Source organism: Marmota marmota, unplaced genomic scaffold (assembly GCF_001458135.2).
Source record: "Marmota marmota marmota unplaced genomic scaffold, marMar, whole genome shotgun sequence".
Classification (NCBI taxonomy): Eukaryota; Metazoa; Chordata; class Mammalia; order Rodentia; family Sciuridae; genus Marmota; species Marmota marmota.
The window spans coordinates 58,855,361-58,881,580 of NW_026000037.1; the positions used below are offsets into that span (position 1 = coordinate 58,855,361).

General features: G+C 39.9%; 1 protein-coding gene across 3 annotated transcripts in view; it reads left to right on the forward strand.

The window, feature by feature from the left end:
- Itga6 (integrin subunit alpha 6) overlaps positions 1–26,220 on the forward strand; it is a 79,402-nt gene that overhangs the window by 39,906 nt on the left and 13,276 nt on the right. For 2 of the 3 annotated variants that reach the window (XM_015479321.2, XM_015479320.2), the window contains exons 6-23: positions 3,039–3,249; positions 4,026–4,219; positions 4,349–4,437; positions 4,861–4,979; positions 10,509–10,607; positions 10,850–10,911; positions 17,393–17,553; positions 17,735–17,878; positions 19,057–19,172; positions 19,537–19,726; positions 19,817–19,900; positions 19,996–20,075; positions 20,228–20,305; positions 20,393–20,495; positions 22,381–22,554; positions 23,793–23,891; positions 23,987–24,097; positions 24,192–24,290. In XM_015479321.2, the coding sequence (XP_015334807.1) occupies positions 3,039–3,249; positions 4,026–4,219; positions 4,349–4,437; positions 4,861–4,979; positions 10,509–10,607; positions 10,850–10,911; positions 17,393–17,553; positions 17,735–17,878; positions 19,057–19,172; positions 19,537–19,726; positions 19,817–19,900; positions 19,996–20,075; positions 20,228–20,305; positions 20,393–20,495; positions 22,381–22,554; positions 23,793–23,891; positions 23,987–24,097; positions 24,192–24,290 (2,213 nt within the window). Of the gene's footprint in view, positions 1–1,900; positions 2,018–3,038; positions 3,250–4,025; positions 4,220–4,348; positions 4,438–4,860; positions 4,980–10,508; positions 10,608–10,849; positions 10,912–17,392; positions 17,554–17,734; positions 17,879–19,056; positions 19,173–19,536; positions 19,727–19,816; positions 19,901–19,995; positions 20,076–20,227; positions 20,306–20,392; positions 20,496–22,380; positions 22,555–23,792; positions 23,892–23,986; positions 24,098–24,191; positions 24,291–26,220 lie in introns of all 3 variants that reach the window. The other variant, XM_048812486.1, reaches the window with a different exon arrangement.

The window sequence follows — 26,220 nt, forward strand, 5'->3', positions numbered from 1 at the left end:
CAGGCTGAGATAGGACAGGAGGAGCTAGGGGCCTTGGCTGCAGTTGCTGGAGCTTAATAAGTCTTGGTGATCTGTAGGTAACCTGACTGCCTGGGAACCTTCCCATCTGATCTGGGCTCCCTCAAAGAGGGGAGAAAAAAACTTGCCATCATCTCAAACCATCCATTCTATCACTTTGAAGTTTGTCTCCCGAACCAGTGGTGGCCTGAGGCAGGCCATTCATGTGGCCAAGAGAAAATGTGGCTTGGGTGTTCACAGTAGGCCCATCTGCCTTCCCTCTGCCTTTGAGGCCTTTCTCTGGAGATGCTCTTAAGAACTAACTTACAAAGTTACTCATAAGTGGTAGGTTCAGACCTCCAGTTCCTTCCTCTGTGATTGCCATTCTTCAGGGGTTGGCCCTTGCGTCTGGATTGGAGCTCCTATGTCACAGGGCTCTGGCGGGTGGCACAAGGCCTTCTGGGCTGAGGGTGGGCGGGACTGCAAAAGCAGCTCAGAGGACACCCGGATTGTGTCTAAGTGCCAATTCCTTAACTCCTGAGGCTTGTTTGCATTACTAATGGGCGTTCTAAATTATTCCTGTGCATTATGGTAATTACACAAAGGCTTTTAAAAGCTTTAATTCTTGGGATGAGTTGACATAAAGAATAATTACTGCGCATTTCTTGGAAAAAATGTAAAAAATCTTCTAAACCTGAATAGTAACCTATTTTGAAAAAAAAAAAGAAAAAAAGACAAAGTACCCAGATGCTAGAGATATTATTGAAACAATGGAAGGTTAAAAATAAGGAAAAAATCCTAGAGTATGGTACATAAATAATTTGAAACAATGTGCTAGTAGACATACCTAAGTTGTTCTAATGGCATAAATATGTATGAATGGTACTATGAATTAATACTTTTGATATGTCGTTCTTTTCCCGAAGAAAAACTTGCTATGAAGGTGTAAAAGAAGAGGAAAATTATGCTTTCTGTTTGTTAAAAGCCTCTTGTGTGCTATATGCAGTGCCTTATATATCTATGAATAAGTATTACTGTCCCCTGTCCCCTTTTCTTCTTCTTCTTCCTCTTCCTCTTCCTCTTCTTCTTCCTCTTCTTCTTCTTCTTCTTCTTTTTCTTCTTCCTCCTCCTCCTCCTCCTCCTCCTCCTCTTCTTCTTCTTCTTCTTCTTCTTTTTTTTTAACTGCTGAGTGAAACTGTGGCTCAGGGAGCTTAATTTTCTAACCCAAGGCCACCACATAAGTAATCCCTCAGCCAAGACAAGAAATCCTCCTGACAATGAGGAAGCTGGGGAGCAGCTGGTCATGTGAATAGTCTACTAGTGTCCTCGCAGGACAGGAAGGGAGCTGGGGGGGGTCAAGGGTTTGTAGCCTCAAGTATTAAAAGTGGGTTTTCAAGGTAAAAGCCCTCAAGGTGAGTAGCAACAAAACAATTTTTTATTTATGGTTGTGTTAACCAACAGCCTTTCTTTACATGTATTATTTAGGGATTGAGAAGTATTAATTTTAATTGTTCTGGTCAAGAAACCAATATTTTGGGCTTTTATGACAGATGCCTGTGGATTTTAAACATAGTTGCTGTCAGAACATATGAAAATATGAAACATTTTTTCTTAAACACGTTTGCCACCTTTAGAATGGATTTCCTCCAATATGAATGTCTGAGAAAGAAATCAGTTGGTAGTATTCCATTTTACTTGTGTGTGTGTTGTGTGTGAAGCTGTGATTGAAGAGAAGAATGGGAATACAGTGGATCTGCCTGAGGTCTGGGGAGCTGGCTGGGAGGGTAGCTCACTGGATATGGTAGCAGCCTTATCCGCCAGCCAGAATGGCAGCAGTGCTCCTGCCTCTTACCAAGCATAATGATTTTTTCTTCAATCTCTTCCATCCCGTGCATGTGTACAGGCCTGCTGTTTTTGACCAGCATTTCCTATACAGATCCCGATCAGTTTGTTTATAAAACACGGCCTCCCAGGGAGCAGCCTGACACATCCCCCGATGTGATGATGAATAGCTACCTAGGTTTGTGACCTCTGAGATGACAAATAAATTGTCTTGGTCATGGTCATTTAAAAATTTTTTTGATCCATACAGAGCATAAATCTTTTTATTTTCTATTTCATTTCAAGTGAAGCACACACAAAAAGCATGCCATTGGTTGAGGCTCTGCTGCCAGATGGTTTTCAGAGCTGGATTCAATTATATCACCCTATTCTAAACTTGTGGCTCATCATATTTTTCAACTCACAATTTGAGAACTGCAACGGTAGTGGTGAAGCTTTTCAGGAATAAAGTCCTACAGGAAGGGTGAGCTTATATTTTTCTACATCTGCCTCACCCTTATGTAGAAAGATTTGCTTAATTTTAAGAAGTTTGATATGGCCATTTATTTTTGCTGGCCAGCAAATCTCAGCTTTTGTAATTTGACATCCTACCTGATGCTTTATAATTCAGTATTTCAACATTTTCTGCCCTTTGAGCAAGAATGTAATTGATACCAGTGACAATTTACTCACCTCTATTGTTCACAGTAGGTTCTCAAATACTGTGTATCATCAGTCATGGTTTTGTTTGCATGCTTGTGTCTGAGAATTAAGTTCATCCAAAATAATGCAGTGCTATCTATGGTCTATTAATGATGCTGGCATTTGTTCTTGCCTGATTACCAAGGAGATTGATGAACATGGATGATGAGTATATGGGTTGCTGTCCTTTTATCAGTTTTAATATTAAAGTAGGATTTGAACTGATTCTTAAGATACACGAATACTTCATAATTCAAATTACACAAATGCTAAATAACATAGGCACTTTTCTTTAAAAGTCCTAAAAACTCACAGAAAGCAGAGAAGTAGCCCTAGTACTTTGTTCTAGTGTCAAATATCTCAGCTCTCTAACTCCCATTATAAATATGGTAGCTGGAGGATGGTCAGGAGGGGAGCTGGGTGGGAAGCCAGAGGAGAAGATAATGATGGAATTTACCAGTGCCATATACTTCCTGAAATACAGGATTGATGCCAGAGGTTCTATTTTGTTTTTCTAGGCTTTTCTTTGGACTCAGGGAAAGGTATTGTTTCTAAAGATGAGATCACTTTTGTGTCTGGTGCACCAAGAGCCAATCACAGTGGAGCTGTGGTTTTGCTAAAAAGAGACATGAAGTCTGCACATCTTCTCCCCGAGCACATATTTGATGGAGAAGGTCTGGCCTCTTCATTTGGCTATGACGTGGCAGTGGTGGACCTCAACAAAGACGGGTAAGGAAGTAGGAGGTGATTTTATGCTGGGAATCGTGGCTACTTTTACCACCTTTTGTAATTCTTAAGAACAGTCATCCTTTTAGGTTAGTGGGTGTAAAGATTGTATCTGCTGCTAGATTTTTACCATCCCACCCCATCTTCATCATTTGTATGGCAGCAGATATTCATTATCCTACCCAGGGTGTAGGATTACACGTTTAATGCTCAGTGTTTACTCATGTCTTGGAAATGTGGGTTCATGAGAATTAAAACTTGAAAAAATAATTAACTCAGAAAATTACATCTACATGATTCTGTTCTGTGGTTTCCTAAGGGGCCATAGAGCATCCAGAATGTCTCCTTGAAGGTGGGGATTAGTAGCCTGGGTGCAGCTCAGTATTGGAGCCCTCACAGGCTCCTGGGTTTAATACCCAGCACCTCCCACCACCACCCAAAAAATAGGGACTGGTGACAAAGTCAATATGTAAATAATCTATGGTAACTGGTGCCAGGTAGACAGGTGTGAAGTAGTGAGATCTTTGCTGGGAATCCTGCTGTACTGTTGTAACTTGAGGAAGTGACTTTGAGTTTTTACCTTTAATACTTTTCTTGGGGTAATTATTATAGGCTACTTTGATTTTTCTTTAAAATGTTTTAACTGGTGTTACATAAATCTTGATTTGAGGTCTTATTTTATCTTTTTGTTTGTCCTTAATACTGGGCTGCTTGTATTCTCCCCAGGCTTACAGGTCTGTTAGCCAATGGTTCATAGTTCTTTCCCCTCATGTTCTTAGGTGGCAAGATATAGTAATTGGAGCCCCACAGTATTTTGACAGAGATGGAGAAGTTGGAGGTGCAGTGTATGTCTACATTAACCAGCAAGGCAGATGGAATAATGTCAAGCCAATTCGTCTTAATGGAACCAAAGATTCTATGTTTGGCATTGCAGTAAAAAATATTGGAGATATTAATCAAGATGGCTATCCAGGTAGATAACAAATTATGAGATGGTAATGATTTATAGGTGGATTATTTGGTTATTTCAATGAATGTTTGTGTCTTCTTATTTTGAAAACATTGTACTGGAGTGTTGGTAAAACTGTGGTGTTGTTGACAGATATTGCAGTTGGAGCTCCCTATGATGATTTGGGGAAGGTTTTTATCTATCATGGATCCGCAAATGGAATAAATACCAAACCAACACAGGTAACCTGGATTTCTATAAGTGGAGTCTCAGCAAAAAGTTGACCCAAGACTTCTGGCCTTGTAATATTTACGTTTAAGTGAATTGTTCTACTTACTAGTCTGTAATAGTATGAATTTTTCTTTTTTTAAAAAATATTAAGGTAGGGAGGAGTGATTTGCATTGCTCTGATTGACTTAATGTAGTAAAATAGACATAAAAATTTGCTCTTTTATCCTTTGAGATACTATGTAAATCATGAGTCTTATGAAATAAAATGTATGAAGTATTATATGTTTATTTGTAATTTATTTATAATTTAATATAAAGCATAAGTGAACTCGTACTTCAGTTCAAAAAAGAACTTGCGTGTCTTTTTTCAAAGCATAGATAATCAGCTCATTTCTGGTGGCTTGGTATCCATTCTGATGTCCTTTGTATTTCAGGTTCTTGAGGGTACAACACCTTCTTTTGGATATTCAATTGCTGGAAATATGGATCTTGATAGAAATTCCTATCCTGATGTTGCTGTTGGTTCCCTCTCAGATTCAGTAGCTATTTTCAGGTTTGTTTTCTTTAACTTTGGTTAAGGATGTTCTATAATCAAGTTCTTCTATATCAGGTTTTGACCTTTTAAATTGAAATTTGTAATACTCATGCTTAAAGGCAACAGCTTGTATAAATTTTAAAGATATTTCCTTTTTCTTTTGAGCTGGGTATAATATCATCATAGAATTACTTCTGTAATATCCTGTTCATTTTGAACTATAAATACACCTTTGAAACCTTTCTTTTGATGCAAAAACAAAACAAAACATTTGACAGTACAAAAAAAGTAAAGAAAAAAATACCCTACAAATTCACTATTCATTCTTGAACTCCAAACATTTGATTTTAGTCTTATTTCCTGGTGGGATATATATATTTACCAACTTGAGATCATAATGTACATATTGCCTGTAACCTGCTTTTGTCCACTCATGCTGCATAGAGGACTTCCCCCATACCAGGGAGTACTTTTCTAAAATGAAATTAACAGCTTGGGAGGCCTCCCATGCCAGATTCATGATTTATTGAACCACACTGTCATTGGTCATTGACATTGCTTCCCAGTTCCCACCACTGTCATATTATAAGAAGTGGTCCCAATGCTTATGTTTGTTCATGCCCTTGATTTTTTTCCCCGTGACAAACTCCTCCTGAAAGTGAAATTACTATATAGGTTTGAAGACTTGACTCAGTTTCCCCAGAAAGGCTGTGACTGTGCCCATCAGCTGCTTTTGAATCTCCTTTCCCCAGTGTTTTCATTGCTACTGAGAATCACTGTTAAAAAATTATTTTTAAAAATTTTATTATAAAAGCAGATCCTTATTTTAAAACAGAATTGTAGAAAGTGTGAGTTCATAAGTGTTCTTATCCTCTACAAAACAAATTTTAGCAGTTTTGAGTATCTCTGTATATTTAGGATCTTCAAAGGCCATATTACAACTGCTTTTCTCTGGTGTGTAAAAATGTCATGTCTTTTGGGTACTTTTCCTTGTCAATACAAACATATATACAGACATGTAATATGACTTAATATTAATCCATCATATGCAGTGGATCAATCCTCAGTTGATAAAAAATTTTACATAGTTTGATCTTTATTATAAACAATATGTGCACATGCACACACACACACAGGTTTGCAATGCTGCACTGGGCTCCAAGGATGCTTCTGAATACATAGTACATTGTTCATGTCTGAGTGATGATGTTTTTTAATAAAAATTCCTAGAAATAGAATTCTGGGAATATAGGTTAGCATTTTTTTGCATTAGTACATATACTCTCAGATAAGGTGCAACAGTTTCTGTTCATGGAGAGGCCTGTTTTCTCTCAGCCTTACCAATGTTGAATATAATGCACCTAATTTTTGCCAGTGTGATAAATGATCTCACCTTTTGATGTAATTTGCATTTCTTTGCTAGTGAAAATGAACCATTTGGATGTTTTGTTAGCTATTTGTCATTATAGTAGTTTTCATTTCTTAAAAAGTAACCTTAGAGAAATGGGCAGTAATATATGGTAAAACTCTAAATTAGAAAAGCTGTGTTCTCTGTATACTGGGATGCTTTCATTGCCCTGTATTCTTTCAGAAGATTTCCAGGTATAGGCACAGCTGCCACACCTAAAAGATAATCCCTCAAAGCCCCAGAGATTAGAAACCAACCCCAGGACGGTTTTTGTTTGAGATGGAGTTTCATTATGTTGCCCAGGCTGGTCTTGAACTCCTGGGCTTAAACCATCCTCCTGCCTCAGCCTTGGGGTGGACCTATAGGTTTGCAATGCTGCACCGGGCTCCAAGAATGCTTCTGAAGAGACTGTTTTGATGCAGTGAAAGAAAAATCAATTTCTGGTTAAATAGCAAGAGCTAGGAAAGCTATCTCATGAAAACTTAAGAACCATGGAAATGAGTTACAGATGGCAAAAGTACGAGATATCAAAATAAGTGGAGAAGAGGATATGAGGAAGAAACCAAAGTTAACCAAATACATGAAGATCTGTATGGGACTTGGGAGGGAAAGAGCATGGGGGAGAGGAGGCTACGTAGATGGTGGCTTGTGTTCTTGGTGATGAAGTCTTGAAGTCTTAAGATCCCCTTGACCTTCCGATCCACCATGCTGGAGAGCAGAGCAGGTAGCACTGTGTGTCCTCCCAGGTTAACATGCTCAGGAGGGGTTCCGCAGCAATCCTCAGACGCTGCCTTTACATGCATGCTTCTCTCTGCTCACGGAGGTAGTAGCCTTAAAGTAATTCAACATTTTTAAAAGGTAGAGTTTATGACATTCAACTATTTTAGCAAGCTTTTTAGGTAAGGCGATTCAAAGTTCTAGTGTGAGGTATCATACTATCAAAGACACTAGACTTCTTTTGCCAATAATCTCATTACCAAGTTTTCCCCATAAATAGATAACCAAACTTTAGATAAGCATTTGCCTCTGTCTAGGTGTAATTGATATTTTACTGTCCTTACTTTGCAGTCCTCATAACTAGGTTGGTGATTAAACCCTATTAACTTCTTCCTTCTTTCTCCCTAGATAGTGTAAAAGCAAATTTCAAAACCCTTTGGTAACAAGAGAACCAATCCTCTTATTTTTCAAATGAAGAAACTGAGGCCCAGGACTTGCTTGAGGTTTTAAGGCTGGGTCCTTAGAGAACAGGGTATAGTACCTAAATATTCCCAACCTCAGTCCTATTAAATTGTACAAGTACTTCAGGGTATTTGAACACTGATTAAACATGAGGCAGCCAAGTAAGATTTGCCTTATGTGTTAGACACATTTTTTTTCATTTTTATGTATAGTGCCCTCAAAACTATATGTTGTCTGTTTAAAAAACAGAAGTTAAAGTAAGCCTAAGGCAGAAATGTGTTAAAATATTTTAGAATTTATGCCACACTAATGCTTTAATGCTATGACATGTAAAACACTCTACATCTGTGGCTACTGATTTTAAAATACAGTAAGAAAAAAAATGTGTGAGTTTTTGCCTTTTAAATATGCTCTCAAAACTCAAAAATATATTGAATCAGTGTCTTGGAAACCAACAGCTAGCTAAATATAACAAAAAAAAGAGACAGGAAAATGGAGAAATGGGAAATATGGGCATTTTTCCCTTTTACTGGTCCCTGTCTTTGCCCTGAATGGACTCATGCCCTCTCCAGCCCATAACATAGATTGATTCCAGAAGTTCAAGCTCACTGTTTGGGATTTGGAACCCATTTTTCTATAAAAACACTTTTCTCCAGGATGGCTAGATTTATCACAAGCTCACAAAAATCAGCCTTGCTGAATACATTGACACCTTCTGAGTTCTGGCTGGGGAGCCATGGAGGTGAGCAGGATCTTCCAAGCTCACCATGGACTGGTATTTCCTGTGGCGGTGATGGAGCTCTGACTCATGGTGACTTCTTTGACTGTCTTGAGCAGGGAGGAATACTTAGGGAGAGAAAAGATGTTTCACATGGTGAGCAGGACAAAGGTGTAATTCCCCAGTGCTGTTTGTGGGTTCCAGGAGGAAGAGAGATGGGAATAGGTGGAGGGATTCGAGTGTTTGCTCAGAGTTATTGTGGGGCTAAGGAAGTTGTATGACTACACCTTCTTAAGGTGGTGGGATTTTGGGGAGGAGGATAAAAGAAGGGCAAATGTTTATAAGATGGAGATTAAAAAGTTCAGGATTGGCTGTATTGCTAAAATTCACAGATACATAGACTCCTTGCCAGCAGCCCAGGTTTAGATGTATGTTGGTGTAAGATGTGGTGGAAGGGTATTTTGGCAAGATTACTCAGAATTAAAAATGCACATTACCTCACCCCAGTAAGAATGGCTTTTCATAAATCAGAAGAAATGAAGTAGTGCTGGCAAGAAGGTGGAGGAAAAGGAGCACTTGCACACTGTTAGTAAAAGTGTAAACTAGTGTAACCATCATGGAAAAACAGTACAGAGGGTTCCTTAAAGTAAAAATAACCAGACGAGTTAGTGTACACTTGTAGTTCCAGACATTTGGGAGGCTGAGACGGGGATCCAAGTTTGAGGCCAGTCTGGACAACATAGCAAAAACCCTGTCTTGAAAAATAAAAATACAAAGGGTAGCCTGGGACTGTAGTTTTTGGTGTCAGAGTGCTTGCCTAGCATGTGCAAGGCCCTGAGTTCAATCTCCTGTACCAAACACATGCGCAAAAGAAGAGCTACAATATGATTTAGCAATCCTACTATTGGCTATATATCCAAAGGAAATGAAATCAGTATTTCAAAGAGACATCTGCACTTCCGTGTTTATTGCAGCACTATTCACAAGAGCCAAGAAATGGCAACAACCTGTGTCATCAACTGATGGAACGGATAAAGAAAATGTGGCTAGTATATACAATAGAATACTATTCAGCCAATAAAAAAATGGGAAATCATGTAATTTGCAACTGCCTGGCTAGAACTGGAGATCGTTATGTGAAGTGAAATAAGCCAGGCACAGAAAAACAAATACTGCATGATTCCACTTGGGTAGAATCTAAAATAGTTGATCTCATGAAAGTTGAGAGTAGGAGAGTAGGGAGGGCAATAGAGAGGGATGGTGGGGAGAACTTTCTCGGTGGGGACTAAGTTCCAGATAGGAGCAAAGAGTTGGCATGTGCTCTTGCACCATAGGTTGACTAAAAATAACTAAGCTATATTTTATAAAGCTACAAGAAAGGATTTTGAATGTTTTCACCATAAATAAATGGTAAACGTTTCAGCAGATTGGTATGTGTACCCTGATTGACACATTTCACATTACACATGTATCAGAACATCACACGGGACCCTATAGAATTTTCATATATTTATGAATTTACATATGTATAATTATGTGTGTAGAATTTTCAAATGTTTATGTTAAAATAAATTTAAATAAGAATGTTTAAATGTATATATTCCTTGACTTAGAAATTCTGCTAGGAATTCATCCTACAGATGAACTCACGTGGATGTGTGAGTTTGTGCTGTGATATTTGTCAGAGAAGAAAGCCTAACAAGAATAAAGTCTACCAATTGGGACTGATTAAATAAAGAACACTGCATTGACACAGTGTAGCCATTAGTTGTGGAAAAATATGAATGAGATCTCAGTGTATACATTTGAGAAGACCTTGAAGATGTCAGTGAATTAGGCAAAGTAGTGTACAGGACAATAAGCATAAAAAGCTCCCATTTAATTGAAACTTTTTAATATTTAATATTAGATAATATTTGTAACAAACCCATAGACTGTTAGGGGGTTTGGGTATATCAGAGGCATGATATTTGTGCCAAGACTGTGAAACTTACATGTTGTATGTATTACTCATAAGTTTGTAAATTTTAAATACTGTATAATTTTAAATATTGTATCCTTCAAGTGATATACATTTATATCAACAGTTATTGCTTTGATGATGATGAGGGAGTCACATGTGCAAATTTCTGCTGTGGGTTTTAAGATGTACCAGGACAGCTGAAAAGGCCATGTACTATGTGAATGAATCTCATATTCAAGGTAACAAAGGCTGAGCTGTTTTTCACTCCTTTGTCTTCAGGTCCCGGCCTGTGATTAACATTGCGAAAACTATCACAGTAACTCCTAGCAGAATTGACCTCCGCCAAAAAACAGCATGTGGTGCGCCAAGTGGAATATGGTGAGAGTTATTCCGGGTTCCAAGAAGCCTGGCTCAGTTTCCTCTGGTGACCCTGTCGCCCTGGGGAGCCACAGGGAAGATTAAGGGCATGCTGGGCAAAGAAAAGAGCAATCTGTCCAGTGAATATATGACATTTTACTCATCAGTGGGCAGCGGGGGGATTGGAGAGCTGGGGAGAGTGTTGTTTTTTTTCCTACTTCAGCAATACATCTTTTAAGAAATACGTGTTTGATTTCATACAGCCTCAAGGTTAAAGCCTGTTTTGAATATACTGCCAAACCCGCTGGTTATAATCCTTCAATATGTAAGTACCTAGTACATTAAAAAAATATATATTCTCTCTCTGCCAGATTGAAAATTCTACAAACATCACAGAAAAACAAAACTGCACTGTCGAAAGTGGGTCCATAAATTCTTGCTTAAAGAATTAAGTGTTTTTGTGGTTTCCCCTTTTAATCAAGAGGATGCAGCTCAGTGAGGCAGGAAAAACTCTGCATTTGGTCCCCATTTGAATTTTCCAAAGCAGATGGTTTGAGACAGAATGCCTTGGAAAAATACTTATTTGCTACCACAACGGTTTCCTCCGTTTCTGTCTTTGAAAAGCAATGTGGAAAATTGGTTTTGTGGTTGTGAGGTGGTGGGCGGTGGTTGTGGAAAGGGGCTAAGGAGCCGGAGCAGGGTGTGGCTTCGTTGCTCCTTCAAGGTCCCCTCTCAGGGGCTTTGAGGCTGGGACACCCAAGTTGTATTCTCAAGGGCAGCCCCTGCTGGTAGGGAGGGGTGAAGAGACTGAGGCTTGCTTCTAGTTTTAGCAGTGTCCCTGACCCCACAGTCCAGGGCAAGTGCCCTAACCTCTGAATTTTTATTTTCTATCAGTTAAAAGCAATGCCTCTATTAGGCACCAGTGCCTGGAGTGATGGTAACCAAATGAAAATGTGATAAAGGGCTGGGCACAGTAATCCCAGCAGCTTGGGAGGCTGAGACAGGAGGATCACGAGTTCAAAGCCAGCCTCGGCAAAAGCACAGAGGCACTAAGAAACTCAGTGAGCCCCTGTCTCTAAATAAAATACAAAATAGGGCTGAGGATGTGGCTCAGTAGTCAAGTGCCCCTGAGTTCAATTCCTGATACCCACTCCCCACTGCCAAAATGTGATAAAGGCTTTGTAGTATTCTGCCTCCTTTCTTTGTAATCCAAAATAGGATTTTTGCCACAAATTTTGACCTGGCTAATTATGCTCTAAAATACCAATGGTAGCTAAGGTCTTCTCTGGTATGTTTTAGTAACAGCAACACCTATAGTTTTGAGCCACCTGACCCAGCTTTAGAGTTGAGGCAAAGGCATGGGAATTTAAAGAAAATACTTTTCTGCCAGTGTGATGGCTCTTACCTGTAATCCCAGCTACTTGGAAGGCTGAGACAGAAGGACCGCAAGTTCGAGGCCAGCCTTGGCAATTTAGCAAGAGCCTGTCTCAAAATAAAAATAAAATGGGCTGGGGGTGTAGCCCAGTGCTTGCCTAGCATTTATGAGTGCCTAGGTTTAATGCCTAGTACCACAGGGAGTTGGGGGGAGTTCTTTTTCCAAAGAGAAAAAGCATGAGGGAATTTCCATCTCAGCTCAGTGTTCTGTAATATGGATACCACCAAGGGAGGCTTTGGGAAGGACAGGGTCAATCTGTTCTCATATCTTTTTCCCTGCCTTGAGCAATGAATTCTCTGAAGCTTCTTTTTTTGTTGTTTTTGGTTGTTGTTTTTTTTTTTAATATATTTATTTATTTATTTGGTACTGGGGATTGAACCCAGAGGCACTTAACCACTGAGCCACATCCCTAGCCCTTAAAAAAATTAAATTTATTCCTTTATTTATTCTAATTAGGTATATATGACATCAGAATGCATTTTGATTCATAGTACACAATGCAATGCAACTTTTCATTTCTCTGGTTGTGTACAATGTAGCATCGCACCATATGTGCAGTCATAAATGTACTGGGGAATGATGTCCATCGCATTTCACCTTTTCTCCTGCTCCCATTCCCCTTCCCCTACCTTCCCTCCCCTTTGCCCAATCAAAGTTCCTCCATTCTTACCGTGCCCCCCATTATGCCCCTTATGGATCAGCATCCACTTATCAGAGAGCACATTTGGTCTTTGTTTTTTGGGATTGTCTTACTTCACTTAGCATGGTATTCTCCAACTCCATCCATTTACCTGAAAATGCCATAATTTTATTCTCTTTAATGCTGAGTAATGTTCCATCATGTGTATAGAAGACTCCTAAAGCACAAGAAATAAAATCAAGAATTAATAAATGGGATGGATTCAAACTAAAAAGTTTCCTCTCAGCAAAAGAAATAATCAATGAGGTGAAGAGAAAGCCAACATTTTGGGAAGAAATTTGTAGCACACACACATCAGATAGAGCACTAATCTCTAGGATATACAAAGAACTCAAAAAACTTAACACCAAAAAAACACAAACAACCCTATCAATAAATGGGCCTAGGAACTGAACAGATGCTTCTCAGAAGATATACAATCGGTCAACAAATATATGAAAAAATGTTCCACATCTCTAGTAATTAGAGAAATGCAAATCAAAACTACTCTAAGATTTTATCTCATGCCAGGCAGAATGGCAGTTATCAAGAATACAAGCACCAAAAGTGCAAGAACCACCATTTGACCCAGCTATTCCACTGCTCAGTCTATACCCAAAGAACTTAAAATTAGCACACTATAGTGACACAGCCACATCAATGTTTATAGCAGCTCAGTTCACAATAGCCAACCTGTGGAACCAACCTAGATGCTCTTAAATAGATGAATGGATAAAGAAACTGGTATATATACACAATGGAATGTTACCAGCCCTTTTTTTGTATTTTATTTAGAGACAGTGTCTCACTAAGTTGCATAGGTCTTTGCTAAGTTGCTGAGGCTGGCTTTGAACTTGGGATCCTCCTACATCAGCCTCCTAAACTGGGATTAGAGGCATGCAACACTATACCTAGCTTGAAGCTTCTTTTTGTTATTGAAAATATTACTCTTTTCTTTATTTAAAAAGATGTCCCCTGGGCTGAGGTTGTGGCTTAGTGGTAGAGTGCTTACCTAGCATGTGTGAGGCCCTGGGCTTGATTCTCAGTGCCACATATAATTAAATAAATGAAGATCATTAACAACTAAAAAAAAAAAAAAAAAAAAATGTCCCTTCTAATGTACCAGAATTTAATTCAAATAAACTAAGGTGGTTCTTTGAAATAGAAGAAAATAACCACACTGGGGGACTAGGATACACAGTGGTAAATCTTACACAGATCATTACTGCTTTCTTTCTTGGTACTGGGGGTTGAACCCAGGGGTGCTTAACCTCTAAGCCACATCCCCAGCCCTTTTTATTTTTTATTTAAAATTTTTTTTAAAATACATTTTTTTAGTTGTAGATGGATGGGATTCCTTTATTTTATTTATGTGGTGCTGAGGTTCAAACCCAGTACCTCACACATGCTAGGCAAGCATTCTACCATTGAGCCACAGCCCCCAACCTCTTTATTTTTTATTTTTGAGACAGGGTCTTGCTAAGCTGTTTAGGACCCAAGTTGCTGAAGCTGACCTCAAACTTGTGATCCTTTTGCCTCAGCCTCCTGAGTCACTGGGATTACAGTGTGTGCCACCACACCAGGTCACAACTGTATTCTTAGGGGTACTTTTCATTCTAATTTAACTTCATATAACGTTTCATGTAACAGTATTGAATACACCCAGTAAGAAAGCGGGAACATTTAATAAATTATGAGAAGTAACAGTTTAAATAAACATATTGTTTATAGCAGGTTTTTAAATGTCTGTCTTTACCCACTTCTCGTTGTTGTAGGCCTAGTTAGCCTTCTTCCTTCCAGATTTTAATCTATCCCCAGGTAGTTTCCCCATCTCCCTTTCTACTGGGCTGTCTCCTGCTGTCTTGTCTCTGAAGGGGAACTGGCAGAACTGTGAGAAGGGCTTTGGTGTGATGTATCCCAGTGTGCAGGGGAACTCTCTGCTCTCTGGGGCAGCCAGCCTTGGCTGCACCGCTTTTAATGACAGGACGACATATACCATGTCTCCTCTGGATCTCTCATCCTCTCATCCTCGTTGGTGTTATTTTACCCAAATACAGTACCTTAACTTACTTATCTTACACTTCCTGGAAAATAGGCCTTTTTCCTTTGTTTGACATGGATTCGAGAGACGAGAAGCAAGTGATTCTTGGATGGGGAGAGGAAATGGGGAAACATTTTTTATTCCATGCTGATTGCCATTTTTTTCATGCCATTCTGTTTCACTAACAAATATGAAACCTCATCAGAGCTCTCCTTCTTCCAAATTAATCTTTTGTATAAGAGAAATCACAAGCTTTCTCCTAGCTTCAATGCAACATTTGATGCCATGTGTTTGCTTTGACTGTCCCATTAACCAGGTGCTTATTGATGTCTCATTATGTTGGAACTTTTTTCTTTGAAGGCATTCAGAGCACACTATTTTTCATAGCTTGTACTTCCATAGTATTAGAAGCGGCTAAATAGGGCTTGCACAAAGCTGCATAACTCAATACATCTAGAATCTTCTCCCAATATCCCAAAATGTGAGCTTATTGTTTGACCAGGATATTAAACGCTCAGATGCAGTGTCCCATACATACAGATATTCATAATTGAACTTTAATGAGCATTCTACTTGGCTCCCCCCTCAAAAAGTCAGCAAAAGTGACATGAAGGGATTTTAAGATGACGTGGACAGTTTAGAGGGCTAGAGAGGGTCAGAGTGAGTTTGGTAGATAAATGATTTTAATGCACCCACACCCTCCTGTGCTTTTGCCGAGCGGGCAGTCGGCATGTGAGCCGACTGGTTCATTGTGAAGGTAGCAGGTCACTGATAAATGGATGGTGTCAGGGCTACGGAGGGCCTAAAATGGAGGAGCCTTCCATTTGGCAGCTGTGACATTTAAGAATATTTCAGATAGACACAGAAATGACTATTAAAACTGTCAGTGTTTCTAAATTTTGGCCTTACATATCTGAATAGCTATCAATCATTTCAGCATAAGAATAAGTCACTGTGTGTGTAGATGCGGGGGCAGTTCCTCTCACTCCTCTTCACCTGTTCTGCAGATAATTTTTCTATTGGGTGTTGTGCTAGTTGCTTGGAATGCAGTGGTGAGCTTGGCCCTGCTGCAGAAGACAATCCGGCAATCTCAGTGAAGTGGGCAGCAGGACTGGAGACATGGAGCATTCTGGGGTGGTGTAGGAGAGGCCAGCACAGACTAATTGGAGGAAGTGATGTCCAGTCTGAGATCTGAAGGAGGAGTAGGGTTAGGCCAGGGATGGTGGGAAAGGAGGGAATGCAGCCAGCAGAGGAAGGGATGGGACCCATGCAGAGGTCTAGGGACAGTTGAAACCTGGGCATCTAAGTGGCTAGATAAAGCTGCCATCTCTTGTGTTTATATTAGAGACTTAGAGCTGATGATGCCTCTGTCCCTCACTACATGACCCCAGCCTCCTTTTCTTCATCTACCAAAGAGACTATTAAAATAGATGCTTTCGTAAAGGTTTCTTCCATGCTGGGCATTGTGATGCACACCTGTAATCCCAGCAACTCAGAAGACTGAGCAGGAAGATCACAAGTTCAAGACCAGCCTGGGCTATTTAGTAAGACTTTTTCCCAAAAAAATAAAAGGACTGGGTAGGGCAAAGGTCCTCTGTGTTTCATCCCTGTTACCAAAAAATTAAAATTTAAAAAATTTTTAAAAAGATGGCTCCTAGCCCTGCATGAGTATTGGAATATTCCTTTATTTTCTATGGTAGAGTGTTTCCCTCTGCGGCCTTCTCCTTCCGCAGCCCTTTGCACCCCGTGATTTGCTTTCCCTGCCAGTGGTTAGTGAGTGCTTAATGAATTAAGTAATTTAAGTACTGAGCCCTGAAAAACATAGTTAGCAGCTACATCCAGTGACTTGATGAAAAATGCATTCTGAAGTCCAGAAATGAGATTTTGATCATCCAAATCCTGGCTTGCCTCTTAGTTCCATTGGTAGAGGGCAGGCCGTCCTAGACTGCTAAGATTGGAATCCATTTGCATTTTGTTGACAAACAGGCCCTCCAGCAGCCTCTGCAAGAAACATCACTTAGCATCTTTTTTTTTCCCTTTTTTTTTTTTAATGAAAGTTCTCATCTGACTCTCAAGACCTCTTATGTCTAATACATGTTATTTTTTTGTTTAGACAACTGTTCTTTATCAGCACTTCTTAAACTTGAATATGTATAAGATCACCTGGGGATGCTGTTAAAATGCAGGTTCCGGTTGAGCTGGCAGGAGATGCTGCTTCCCAGAGACCTTTTTTGAATAGCAAAGGCCCCCCGAGGTCCTTGAAGCACAAACACTTTGAAGGGAAAGAGTCCAGAGGGAGTTTGGGGTGTGTTTGGTTATCTACTCTGTAGGTTCCCAAAATCCATCCACAAGTGATTGATTCTTGGTCGCTGCTGCAGGAAGGTTTTGACTTATTCTGGAGCTCCCCCAGGTGGCCCAATGGAAATTTAACTTCAAGACATTGCTGACAGCAGGGGGAAGGAAAAGACAGTTTGATTCTAAACATCACACATCTTTGAAATGTACCTGACCAGGAAATATGGAGAGCAGCAAAGACACTGAGAAAAACCGTTATGAGGAATTAAAATATTTTAAAAGGAGGTCAACCCCCTTGCAGCCGGATGGTACATGAGCATGCTTTAAGTTAATGTCATTTTGTTAACTTTCTCTAGCAATTGTGGGCACCCTGGAAGCTGAAAAAGAAAGAAGGAAATCTGGGCTGTCATCCAGAGTTCAGTTTCGAAACCAAGCTACTGAGCCCAAGTACACTCAAGAACTGACTCTGAACAGGCAGAAGCAGCGGATTTGCATGGAGGAAACCCTCTGGCTGCAGGTGGGGACTGTGATGGTCACTTTGGCTCTTACAGAGGGGAGCAATTGGGTTTTATGGCCACACACATAGCTTTTTTGAAATTGATTCTAGCAGCCTGTTAATCAACACACAGTCATCATTTAGGAGGAGTTCCCCTCTTGCGTTTTCACCATGGTTAGCTTTATCGCTGCGCACTTTGCAGGAAAACATCAGAGACAAACTGCGCCCCATCCCCATAACTGCTTCCGTGGAGATCCAGGAGCCCAGCTCTCGCAGGCGAGTGAATTCACTACCAGAAGTTCTTCCAATCTTGAATTCAAACGAACCCAAGATGGCCCACACAGATGTAAGTCTCCCTGACTATGGCTTTGCCAGTGTTGTTGCCATTTTCATGATGCTAAATGCAATGGAACCCTGGATGGCTTTTAAAAGCCCCTCCTTTGTATTTATATCCTTTTTTAATATATACAAAGTTGGTCTCAAAAGACTTGTTTCCCAAATTAGCAATGAATAGAGAAACTTGTGAAATATAATTTGAGGCCAGAGAGTATTTGTCTTCATGATTTGGGGCCACTATAATTTTTTGAGACTGGCATTGACAGCTTATGTTCGAAGATCTTTTCTCTTGTAGCTGTGTGTAGAAAGAAAAACTCATTGGGTTTTACCATTGGGAAAAGTAAGACAGAAAACAAAGTACTGTTAGAACATCAAAATTAAGGAATATCAAAATTATGCAAGGCAAAGAAGTACTCACAATGAAGTAATCAGTTAGGGCCTAATGCAACCTAGGTCATCTTAGAAAGAAAAATATACATTATATGGCTCGATGGACACCTCATGGGATCCTCATGAGGTGGAATCTGTTTGCTAGGGCTTATACTTTTGAATAATTTGTGTGCTTTGACTTTATTGCTTGTTATCAGCAAGTATTTCTTGTGTATATTCCCAGATCCGTAGTTCTGTTAAATATAAAGGAAAGAAGACAGTTCTCCTGCTTATGGAGCAGTGTGATTATTGAATTCATTATCAAACACTGTGCTAGAAACCCTGCCACTTGCCTTCCTAACCTTAAACTCTCTTCCCTCATCTCCACTGCGGAGCTCATGATACTGGGACCTTTTCTTCCTCAGTGATCTATTGTGAGAATTGAGTTTAAATATATAAACGATGTGTTAGCTGGCACCATCATTGTTTTTGATAATTCTTCCTACACGTGGGCTAGAACACAGGGTGGTAGTGTCTTCAGTGGACCCATTATAAAACTTCGATTCTGAAAGGTTCGGTATTGGCCTCAAGCCACACAGCTAAGTGGCCCAGCCAGGTTTTCTGTGGTTCCACTCACTGCCCACACTCTGCTGCTCCAGGCTGCCTGCCCGCCCGCCTGGCCAGTGTTTTGGTAAAGGACCAAGCAGGAATTGAGTATATAGCAAGGTGTGTTTGAATTCTGTCATGGTCGTCAGCACTCAGGCAAATGGATTGTATGGGAACTGTTTTAGATGCCTGTCTGGCTTTCTTTTCCTACAGGTGCACTTCTTAAAAGAGGGATGTGGAGACGACAACGTATGTAACAGCAACCTTAAACTAGAATATAAATTTTGTACCCGAGAAGGAAATCAAGACAAATTTTCTTACCTTCCAATGTAAGAATCGCCCTATAGTACTAGCAAAAGTGACTCTGGCTTCTAGGTGGCCTTTGTTAAGAAAGGGTTACTGAGGGGCTGGGGTTGTGGTTCATGGTAGAGCACTTGCCTAGAATGTGTGAGGCACTGGGTTTGATTCTCAGCACTACATATAAATAACTGAATAAAATAAATGTCCATCAACAACTAAATAAATAAATAAGGGGGAGGTTACTAAAAGGCCGGGGCTGGGATTTGGTGGTAGAGATCTCGGTTAGCATGCACAAGCCTGGGTTTGTTCCATTTTCAGCACCACAAAAGAAAAATGAGAGTTACTGTGTGTGTATTGATGACTTTCTCTTTTTTGTTGTTGTTTTTTTAATAGTCAAAAAGGCATACCAGAGCTAGTTTTAAAAGATCAGAAAGATATTGCTTTGGAAATAACAGTGACAAATAGCCCTTCCAACCCAAGAGATCCCACAAAAGATGGTGATGATGCCCACGAAGCCAAACTCATTGCAACGTTTCCGGACACTTTGACCTATTCTGCTTATAGAGAGCTGAGGGCTTTCCCTGTAAGTATTTTCTGAGACTAGCTGAGAGGGAAAAATCAACACCATGGGGCACAGGATCCTGCTGTGACCTGGGGCATTTTTCTGTTACAGGAGAAACAGTTGAGTTGTGTTGCCAACCAGAATGGTTCCCAAGCTGACTGTGAGCTCGGAAATCCTTTTAAAAGAAATTCCAGTGTACGTGATGCCTTTATATATTGCATTTTACAGTTCTAAATACCATTTAAGTGCCCATATGCTTGGCCTGTGTTAATAGCTATTTATTTTTTTAGGTTACTTTTTACTTGATTTTAAGTACAACTGAGGTCACCTTTGACACCACAGATCTGGACATTAACCTGCAGTTGGAGACGTAAGTTTATTTCAACCTTCCCATTCAGAATTATTTTATGAAAACCCTGGCTGTCAATGAATTGGCACTGATCTAAGCCATAAAAGAAGTATAATTGAAATGAGAAAACTGACTGTTAAAATAAAACCCTATTGTTTCCTTTTCATTTTCAGAACGAGCAATCAAGATAATTTGGCTTCAATTACAGCTAAAGCAAAAGTGGTTATTGAACTGCTTTTATCGGTCTCTGGGTAAGTGTTTGTGTTTAGCATAACAAATCAATGTTTGAAAGAACCATTTACAATCCTTACTAAAACTGGTGTTTTTTAATTTAACAGAGTTGCTAAACCTTCCCAGGTGTATTTTGGAGGTACAGTTGTCGGGGAGCAAGCTATGAAATCTGAAGATGAAGTAGGAAGTTTGATAGAGTATGAATTCAGGGTAAGTTGGAGCATTTGGGCCTTTTCTTGAACTAGAACTAACATATCCTAGATGTGGTCTTGAATATGTAATTTTAATAAATAATAATAAATACTCAGATAAACAATGAGCTTGCCAGTTTTTAAACAGCAAACTGGCTTACAGTAAAAACTTCATCCTCCAGAACGGCAAACAACTGTCACTCACCATAGGCCTTTGGCTCAGAATCCAGTACAGTTTAGTCTTTTTCTTTTTAGAGAGTTTGTTTTTTTGTTTGTTTGGTATGGGGGTGGAGGGATTCAACCCAGGGGCATTTAACCACTGAGCCACATCCCCAGCCCTTTTATATATTTTTTATTTAGAGAAAAGGTCTTACTGAGTTGCTTAGGGCCTAATTAAGTTGCTGAGGTGGTTTTGAACTTGCAGTCCTCCTGCCTCAGCCTCCTGAGTTGACTAGAGAATTTTAATATGTGGTATAAAGTAAAACTTTATTTTCCCCAGAGTCTGTAAAACAAAAACCTCAGCTGGGCATTGTGGCGCATACCTATAATTATAGCAACTTGGGAGGCTGAGGCAGGAGGACAAGTTCAAGACCAGCCCCAGCAATTTATCAAGACCCTAAAGCCTTAGTGAGACCCTGTCTCAAAAAAAAAGTTGGGGCTAGGGATGTGGCTCAAGTGGTAACGCGCTCACCTGGCATGCGAGGGGCGCTGGGTTTGATCCTAAGCACCACATAAAAATAAGATATTGTGTCCACTGAAAACTGAAAAATAAATATTAAAAAAATTCTCTCTCTCTCTCCTCTCTCTCTCTCTCTCTCTTTAAAAAAAAAAAAAGTTGGGCTGGGGATGTGGCTCAAGCGGTATCGCGCTCGCCTGGCATGCGTGCGGCCCGGGTTCGATCCTCAGCACCACATACAAAGATGTTGTGTCCGCCGAAAACTAAAAAATAAATATTAAAAAATTCTCTCTCTCTCTCCCTCCCTCTCTCACTCTATCTTTATAAAAAAAAAAAAAAAGTTGAGGGGACATTAAATAAATAAAAGACTGGGGATGTGGCTCTGGTTAAACAACTCTGGGTTCAATCCCTGGTATCCCCCTCCCTGCAAAAAAAGAAAAATCTCAAAGTAGTTCATCTTATAGAATGTTATAATTTATTTATTCCTCCCTGATCAGGGCATCTTTCTTATTGCTCATGGATGAATGAATGTTAATGTTTGCTTATGTCTTACAAGCCCAATTTTGTGATGGCAAGTTTAGTAGATTTGGCATATGCCAATAAGGAAGGCTAATGGTTATCTCTGAACCATTTCAAAGTAGGCAGTCACAGTGACTCTATGTCCAGTTGCATGAACATAAACACATAATATGAAATCCATTCATGACTCAAACATGGGTTTTTATCTGTGTGGCTCAAATCACATTCCTGAAAACACAGTGATTGTTGAGGTGAAAGTCTGGAATAGCAAGAATGAGCCCACCCTGGCAGGATGAAGAGAGTGAATTCTCCACTGGTTTCTCTTAGCCTTACATAAATAATTGAGACAGAAACTGGAGGTGCTTATGATCTCCATGCAGGTATGGCTGGGAAAGAAGTCCACAAATGCACACAGACCTTTACCCTAGGCTTGTTGAGGACATGGCAGATAAATACCACTGATGCTGTTGTAGACAACAGTTGATCCTGGATTAAATTAGCAATCTCTTTGACCTTTTCTCCCCAACTGTTGACACAGTAATGTTTAAGCACAAATCTGCATTTTGCACACCCTATCCATAGTCCATTTTTGGAGCCTTATTATGTTATGACAGATATTTTACCATTTTTTTCCTCTGGCAATAGGAGGTGCTACTTAATTTTACATTGAAAGGATTTCATTGAGATAATGTGTATTATTTTCCAACAGGTGATTAATTTAGGTAAACCTCTTAAAAACCTCGGCACGGCAACCTTGAATATTCAGTGGCCAAAAGAAATTAGCAATGGCAAATGGTTGCTTTATTTGGTGAAAGTAGAATCCAAAGGATTGGAAAAGATAGTGTGTGAGCCACAAAGTGAAATAAACCTCCTGAACCTAAAGGTATGTTGGTGGGTTTATCTAACATCTCCCTGTTTGTAAATAAAAGAAGCTGACTTTTTAGGGGTAAATCATGACTCTCCTTAAGAAACTAGCATTCTGGCACGTTGACTTTTCTTTGGTTGTCACAATTTCTCTTTTATAGTTTAGAAACCAAATCAGGCTGAGGCATTTTTGCTGACCAGTTACCATTATGGTGTGTAAGGCAGTGCTTATTGGGACAAATGACTTTTTTTTTTTTAAATACAACCCAAAAATGAGATATAAGGAGAATTAGGACATACTCCTGGGGAGTGAACCAGCAAGTATAACCCCAAGGAGGATCATTAGGAACTCATCACCAAAGATACTGGCACCTTAGCAAATGACTTGGAAAGCTTCTTTTTCTTTTTTCTTTTTTTAAAATCAAAACCTGCCCCTCTTTACCCTTCTCTCTCCTGCTGCACACTATTATAACTGGCCTGTTTATGTTCCAGCTTGATGAAGATTGGCATTGTCAATGCTGCCTGTTTCTTTCATTTTAAATTCTTGGGCGACTGGGTGTGATCCATGTTCTTAGTTACAGTGTTTTTAGTGATAGCATACTCCCTTACTCATCAAAACAAAATGGCCCATCATTCCTATTCTTTATTACAGGTTGAATATCCCTAATGCAAAAATTGAAAATCCAAAATGCTCCAAAATCCAAAAAACTCCTCCCAAATCTGAAACACTTCTGGTCTTAAGCATTTTAGATAAAGCAAACCTAGCCTGTATAAGGAAAATCAATTTTAAAAACTTGGCTTAGTTTTTCAGGATCTTTCCTGAATTGATCGTATAATGGGTCTTTTTGCTTCTTTTTCTGTTCTTCAGTTTCATGTAGTCATTCCAGATGTGCTGTCTACCATATGTTAGGTACTGAGTTGGGTGCCAGGGATACAGCAACAGGACTGATCCCTGATCTCAGTAGGTACATGGTTTGGTGCCACTTGCTCACATTTTGGTAGGGACACAGGAACAAAGGAAGCATCTTTCTCTTTCCCTGAGTATAAAGGTCACAGTAAGAATAAAACACTTAAATAGTCCTATGAATCTATCAGTGAACTGAAGTCAGGGTGGTCATAACACTGGTTTTACACTTTGATGGGAGAGGGATGAATATTAATTGTTGATTATATGAATTCAGCATTATTTGGGATGTTTGCATAGTAATGAAAAACAACTACAGCAAGCGGAATTACTTTGGATATAATTCTTTTTAGGAGTCTCACAACTCAAGAAAAAAGCGGGCAATTGCTGAAAAACAGATTGATGATAGCAGAAAATTTTCTCTATTTGCTGAAAGAAAATACCAGACCCTGGTGAGTGTTTTTCCAGAACTATGAACACAAGACAGAGGATGGGGGAGGGGCTTTCCTGGATGGTGGGTTCTGACCATGTCCTCCTCCCGCTCTAGAACTGTAGTGTGAACGTGAGGTGTGTGAACATCAGGTGTCCTCTGCGTGGGCTGGACAGCAAGGCCTCCCTTGTTTTGCGCTCAAGGTTATGGAACAGCACATTTCTAGAGGTATACCCCTGCCATGAGGTTGTCCCCAGGAAGTCATTTGCCACCACCTAGGACATCTGTCACTTTTTTAATAACGTTCACTGTCTCCCATCAGGAATATTCCAAACTGAACTACTTGGACATTCTTGTGCGAGCTTCTATTGATGTGACTGATGCCGCAGAGAATATCAAGCTGCCAAATGCAGGCACCCAGGTGAGATGCTCCCGGCTATACTCCTGCTTAGAGCCCACAGCCTGAGGTCACGTTCTTTGGTCTTATGTCCCTTATAACCCTGTTACCCATTAAGAGAAAAACAATATAATCTTAAGGTTCTGCCACCCCACCCTGTATTTGAATAGAATCATTGAAGTAAATCTAGGGTCCACCATTCAGCAGGACCTGTGGCAGATTTGAGAGCTTTGGCTGGTGGGTATACTTGCAGCCCTATAGCAAACCATTCCTGATGCTGCAGCCCTTCTTGGAACCTGTGCCAACTGTGGCCAGTTGTGGTTACTTGCAAAGACCTCTTCATATGAGTCCAAAACTGAATGTTGTAAAATAAGGCATTAGTTTTGCCCCTGAAACAAGTCTAGAATAAATTCTATATCCCAGCCATCTAACAGCCTTTCCAAGAGTTAAAGGCAACTGTCCTGCCTCCTTGGACAGGTGTCTCTTACTCTGTGTCAGAGAGATGCACCCAGTTCTTCAGTCATGCAGGACACAGCCAGATGGGTTCCTGGCCTTTCCCCTTCCTGGCCCACCCTTGTTGGCAGTGTGATCCCACATGGACAGGGCAGCTGAGCTGCGGTCTACTCTGTTCAGCTTACCCTGGACCTTTACCTCCCAGCACCTCAATACCATGCTTCTGTCAGTCCAGCCTAAAATGTGATTTTTTATACTTTTGCTGAGGAGTGTATTTGAATTTCTGGCAGCTGCAGTTTTTATGTTGTAGTCTTCTGAAATTTCCAGGTGGTTTCATCAGAATTTGTTAAGTTATGTTTCCTGCAGCTTGTCTCTGAGCAGTTTGAAACAAATCTAAATGCACGTCTTTAGATGTGTATTCACATTTTATGTGATTTGCTTCTGGTCCATTGTTTAAATTTGTAAAGTAATTTTGAATCTTGCTCATTTGCTGTCTCAACTTTCTATCCCTGGAAACTGTCTTTCAAAACTGAGCGGGAGGGCTGGGGTTGTGGGGTAGAGCGCTCGCCTAGACATGCAAGGTATTGGGTTCAATACTCAGCACCACATAAAAAAATAAATAAATAAAATAAAGGTATTGTGTCCAACTACAAAAAAAAAAATTTTTTTTTAAAAACCTGGGCTGGGGTTGTGGCTCAGTGACAGAGCGCATGCCTCACGTATGTGAGGCACTGGATTCGATCCTCTGCATAAAAAAATAAACAAAATAAAGATGTTGTGCCCATGTATAACTAAAAAAAAAAATTAAAAATAAACTGGCAGGCTGGGTTGTGGCTCAGTGGTAGGGTGCTTGCCTAGCATGTGTGAGGCACTAGGTTTGATTCTCAGCACCGCATATCAATAAATAAAATAAAGGTCCATTGACAACTAAAAATTTTAAAAAACAAACAAAAGAGCAACATGCCTGCTATGTCTTCATTCAGGCAATTAATAAAAATACTGAACAGGGCAAGGAACAGAATTCTGTGGTGAACCACTAGTGAGGGGGGTTCCTTGTCGAGGGTCCAGAATCCACAAGGACTCCAGATAAATGACTACGTGCCAGGGTGGGAATCATGAATGGGAATGCTTTGCAAAAGACTCCAAAAAAAAAAAGGAAGATTATGAATTGCCACTGTTGCATTTGTCTGCAGGTTTGCTTATGGAAATGCTCTGGCTTTGGTTATTTAGCTAGCTGAAATATTAGTGAGTCTCCCCTGATCATTCTGGCTTCTGAGATATAGTGGATATCCTAATAATTTATCATCCAAACCAGAATGCATTTATATTGGAAAAATGCTAAACTGGGCAGGACACTGGAACAAGTGGTATAAACCAGGGCTGATACAGGTGCACCAGGACGTATGGTTACCTTGGGTTTCAGTTATTTCTGCAAGTTGCTCCAGCCTACCTTTCTGCATCTTGTCATCAATAAGGCATCTTAAAGGACTTTTCAGATAAG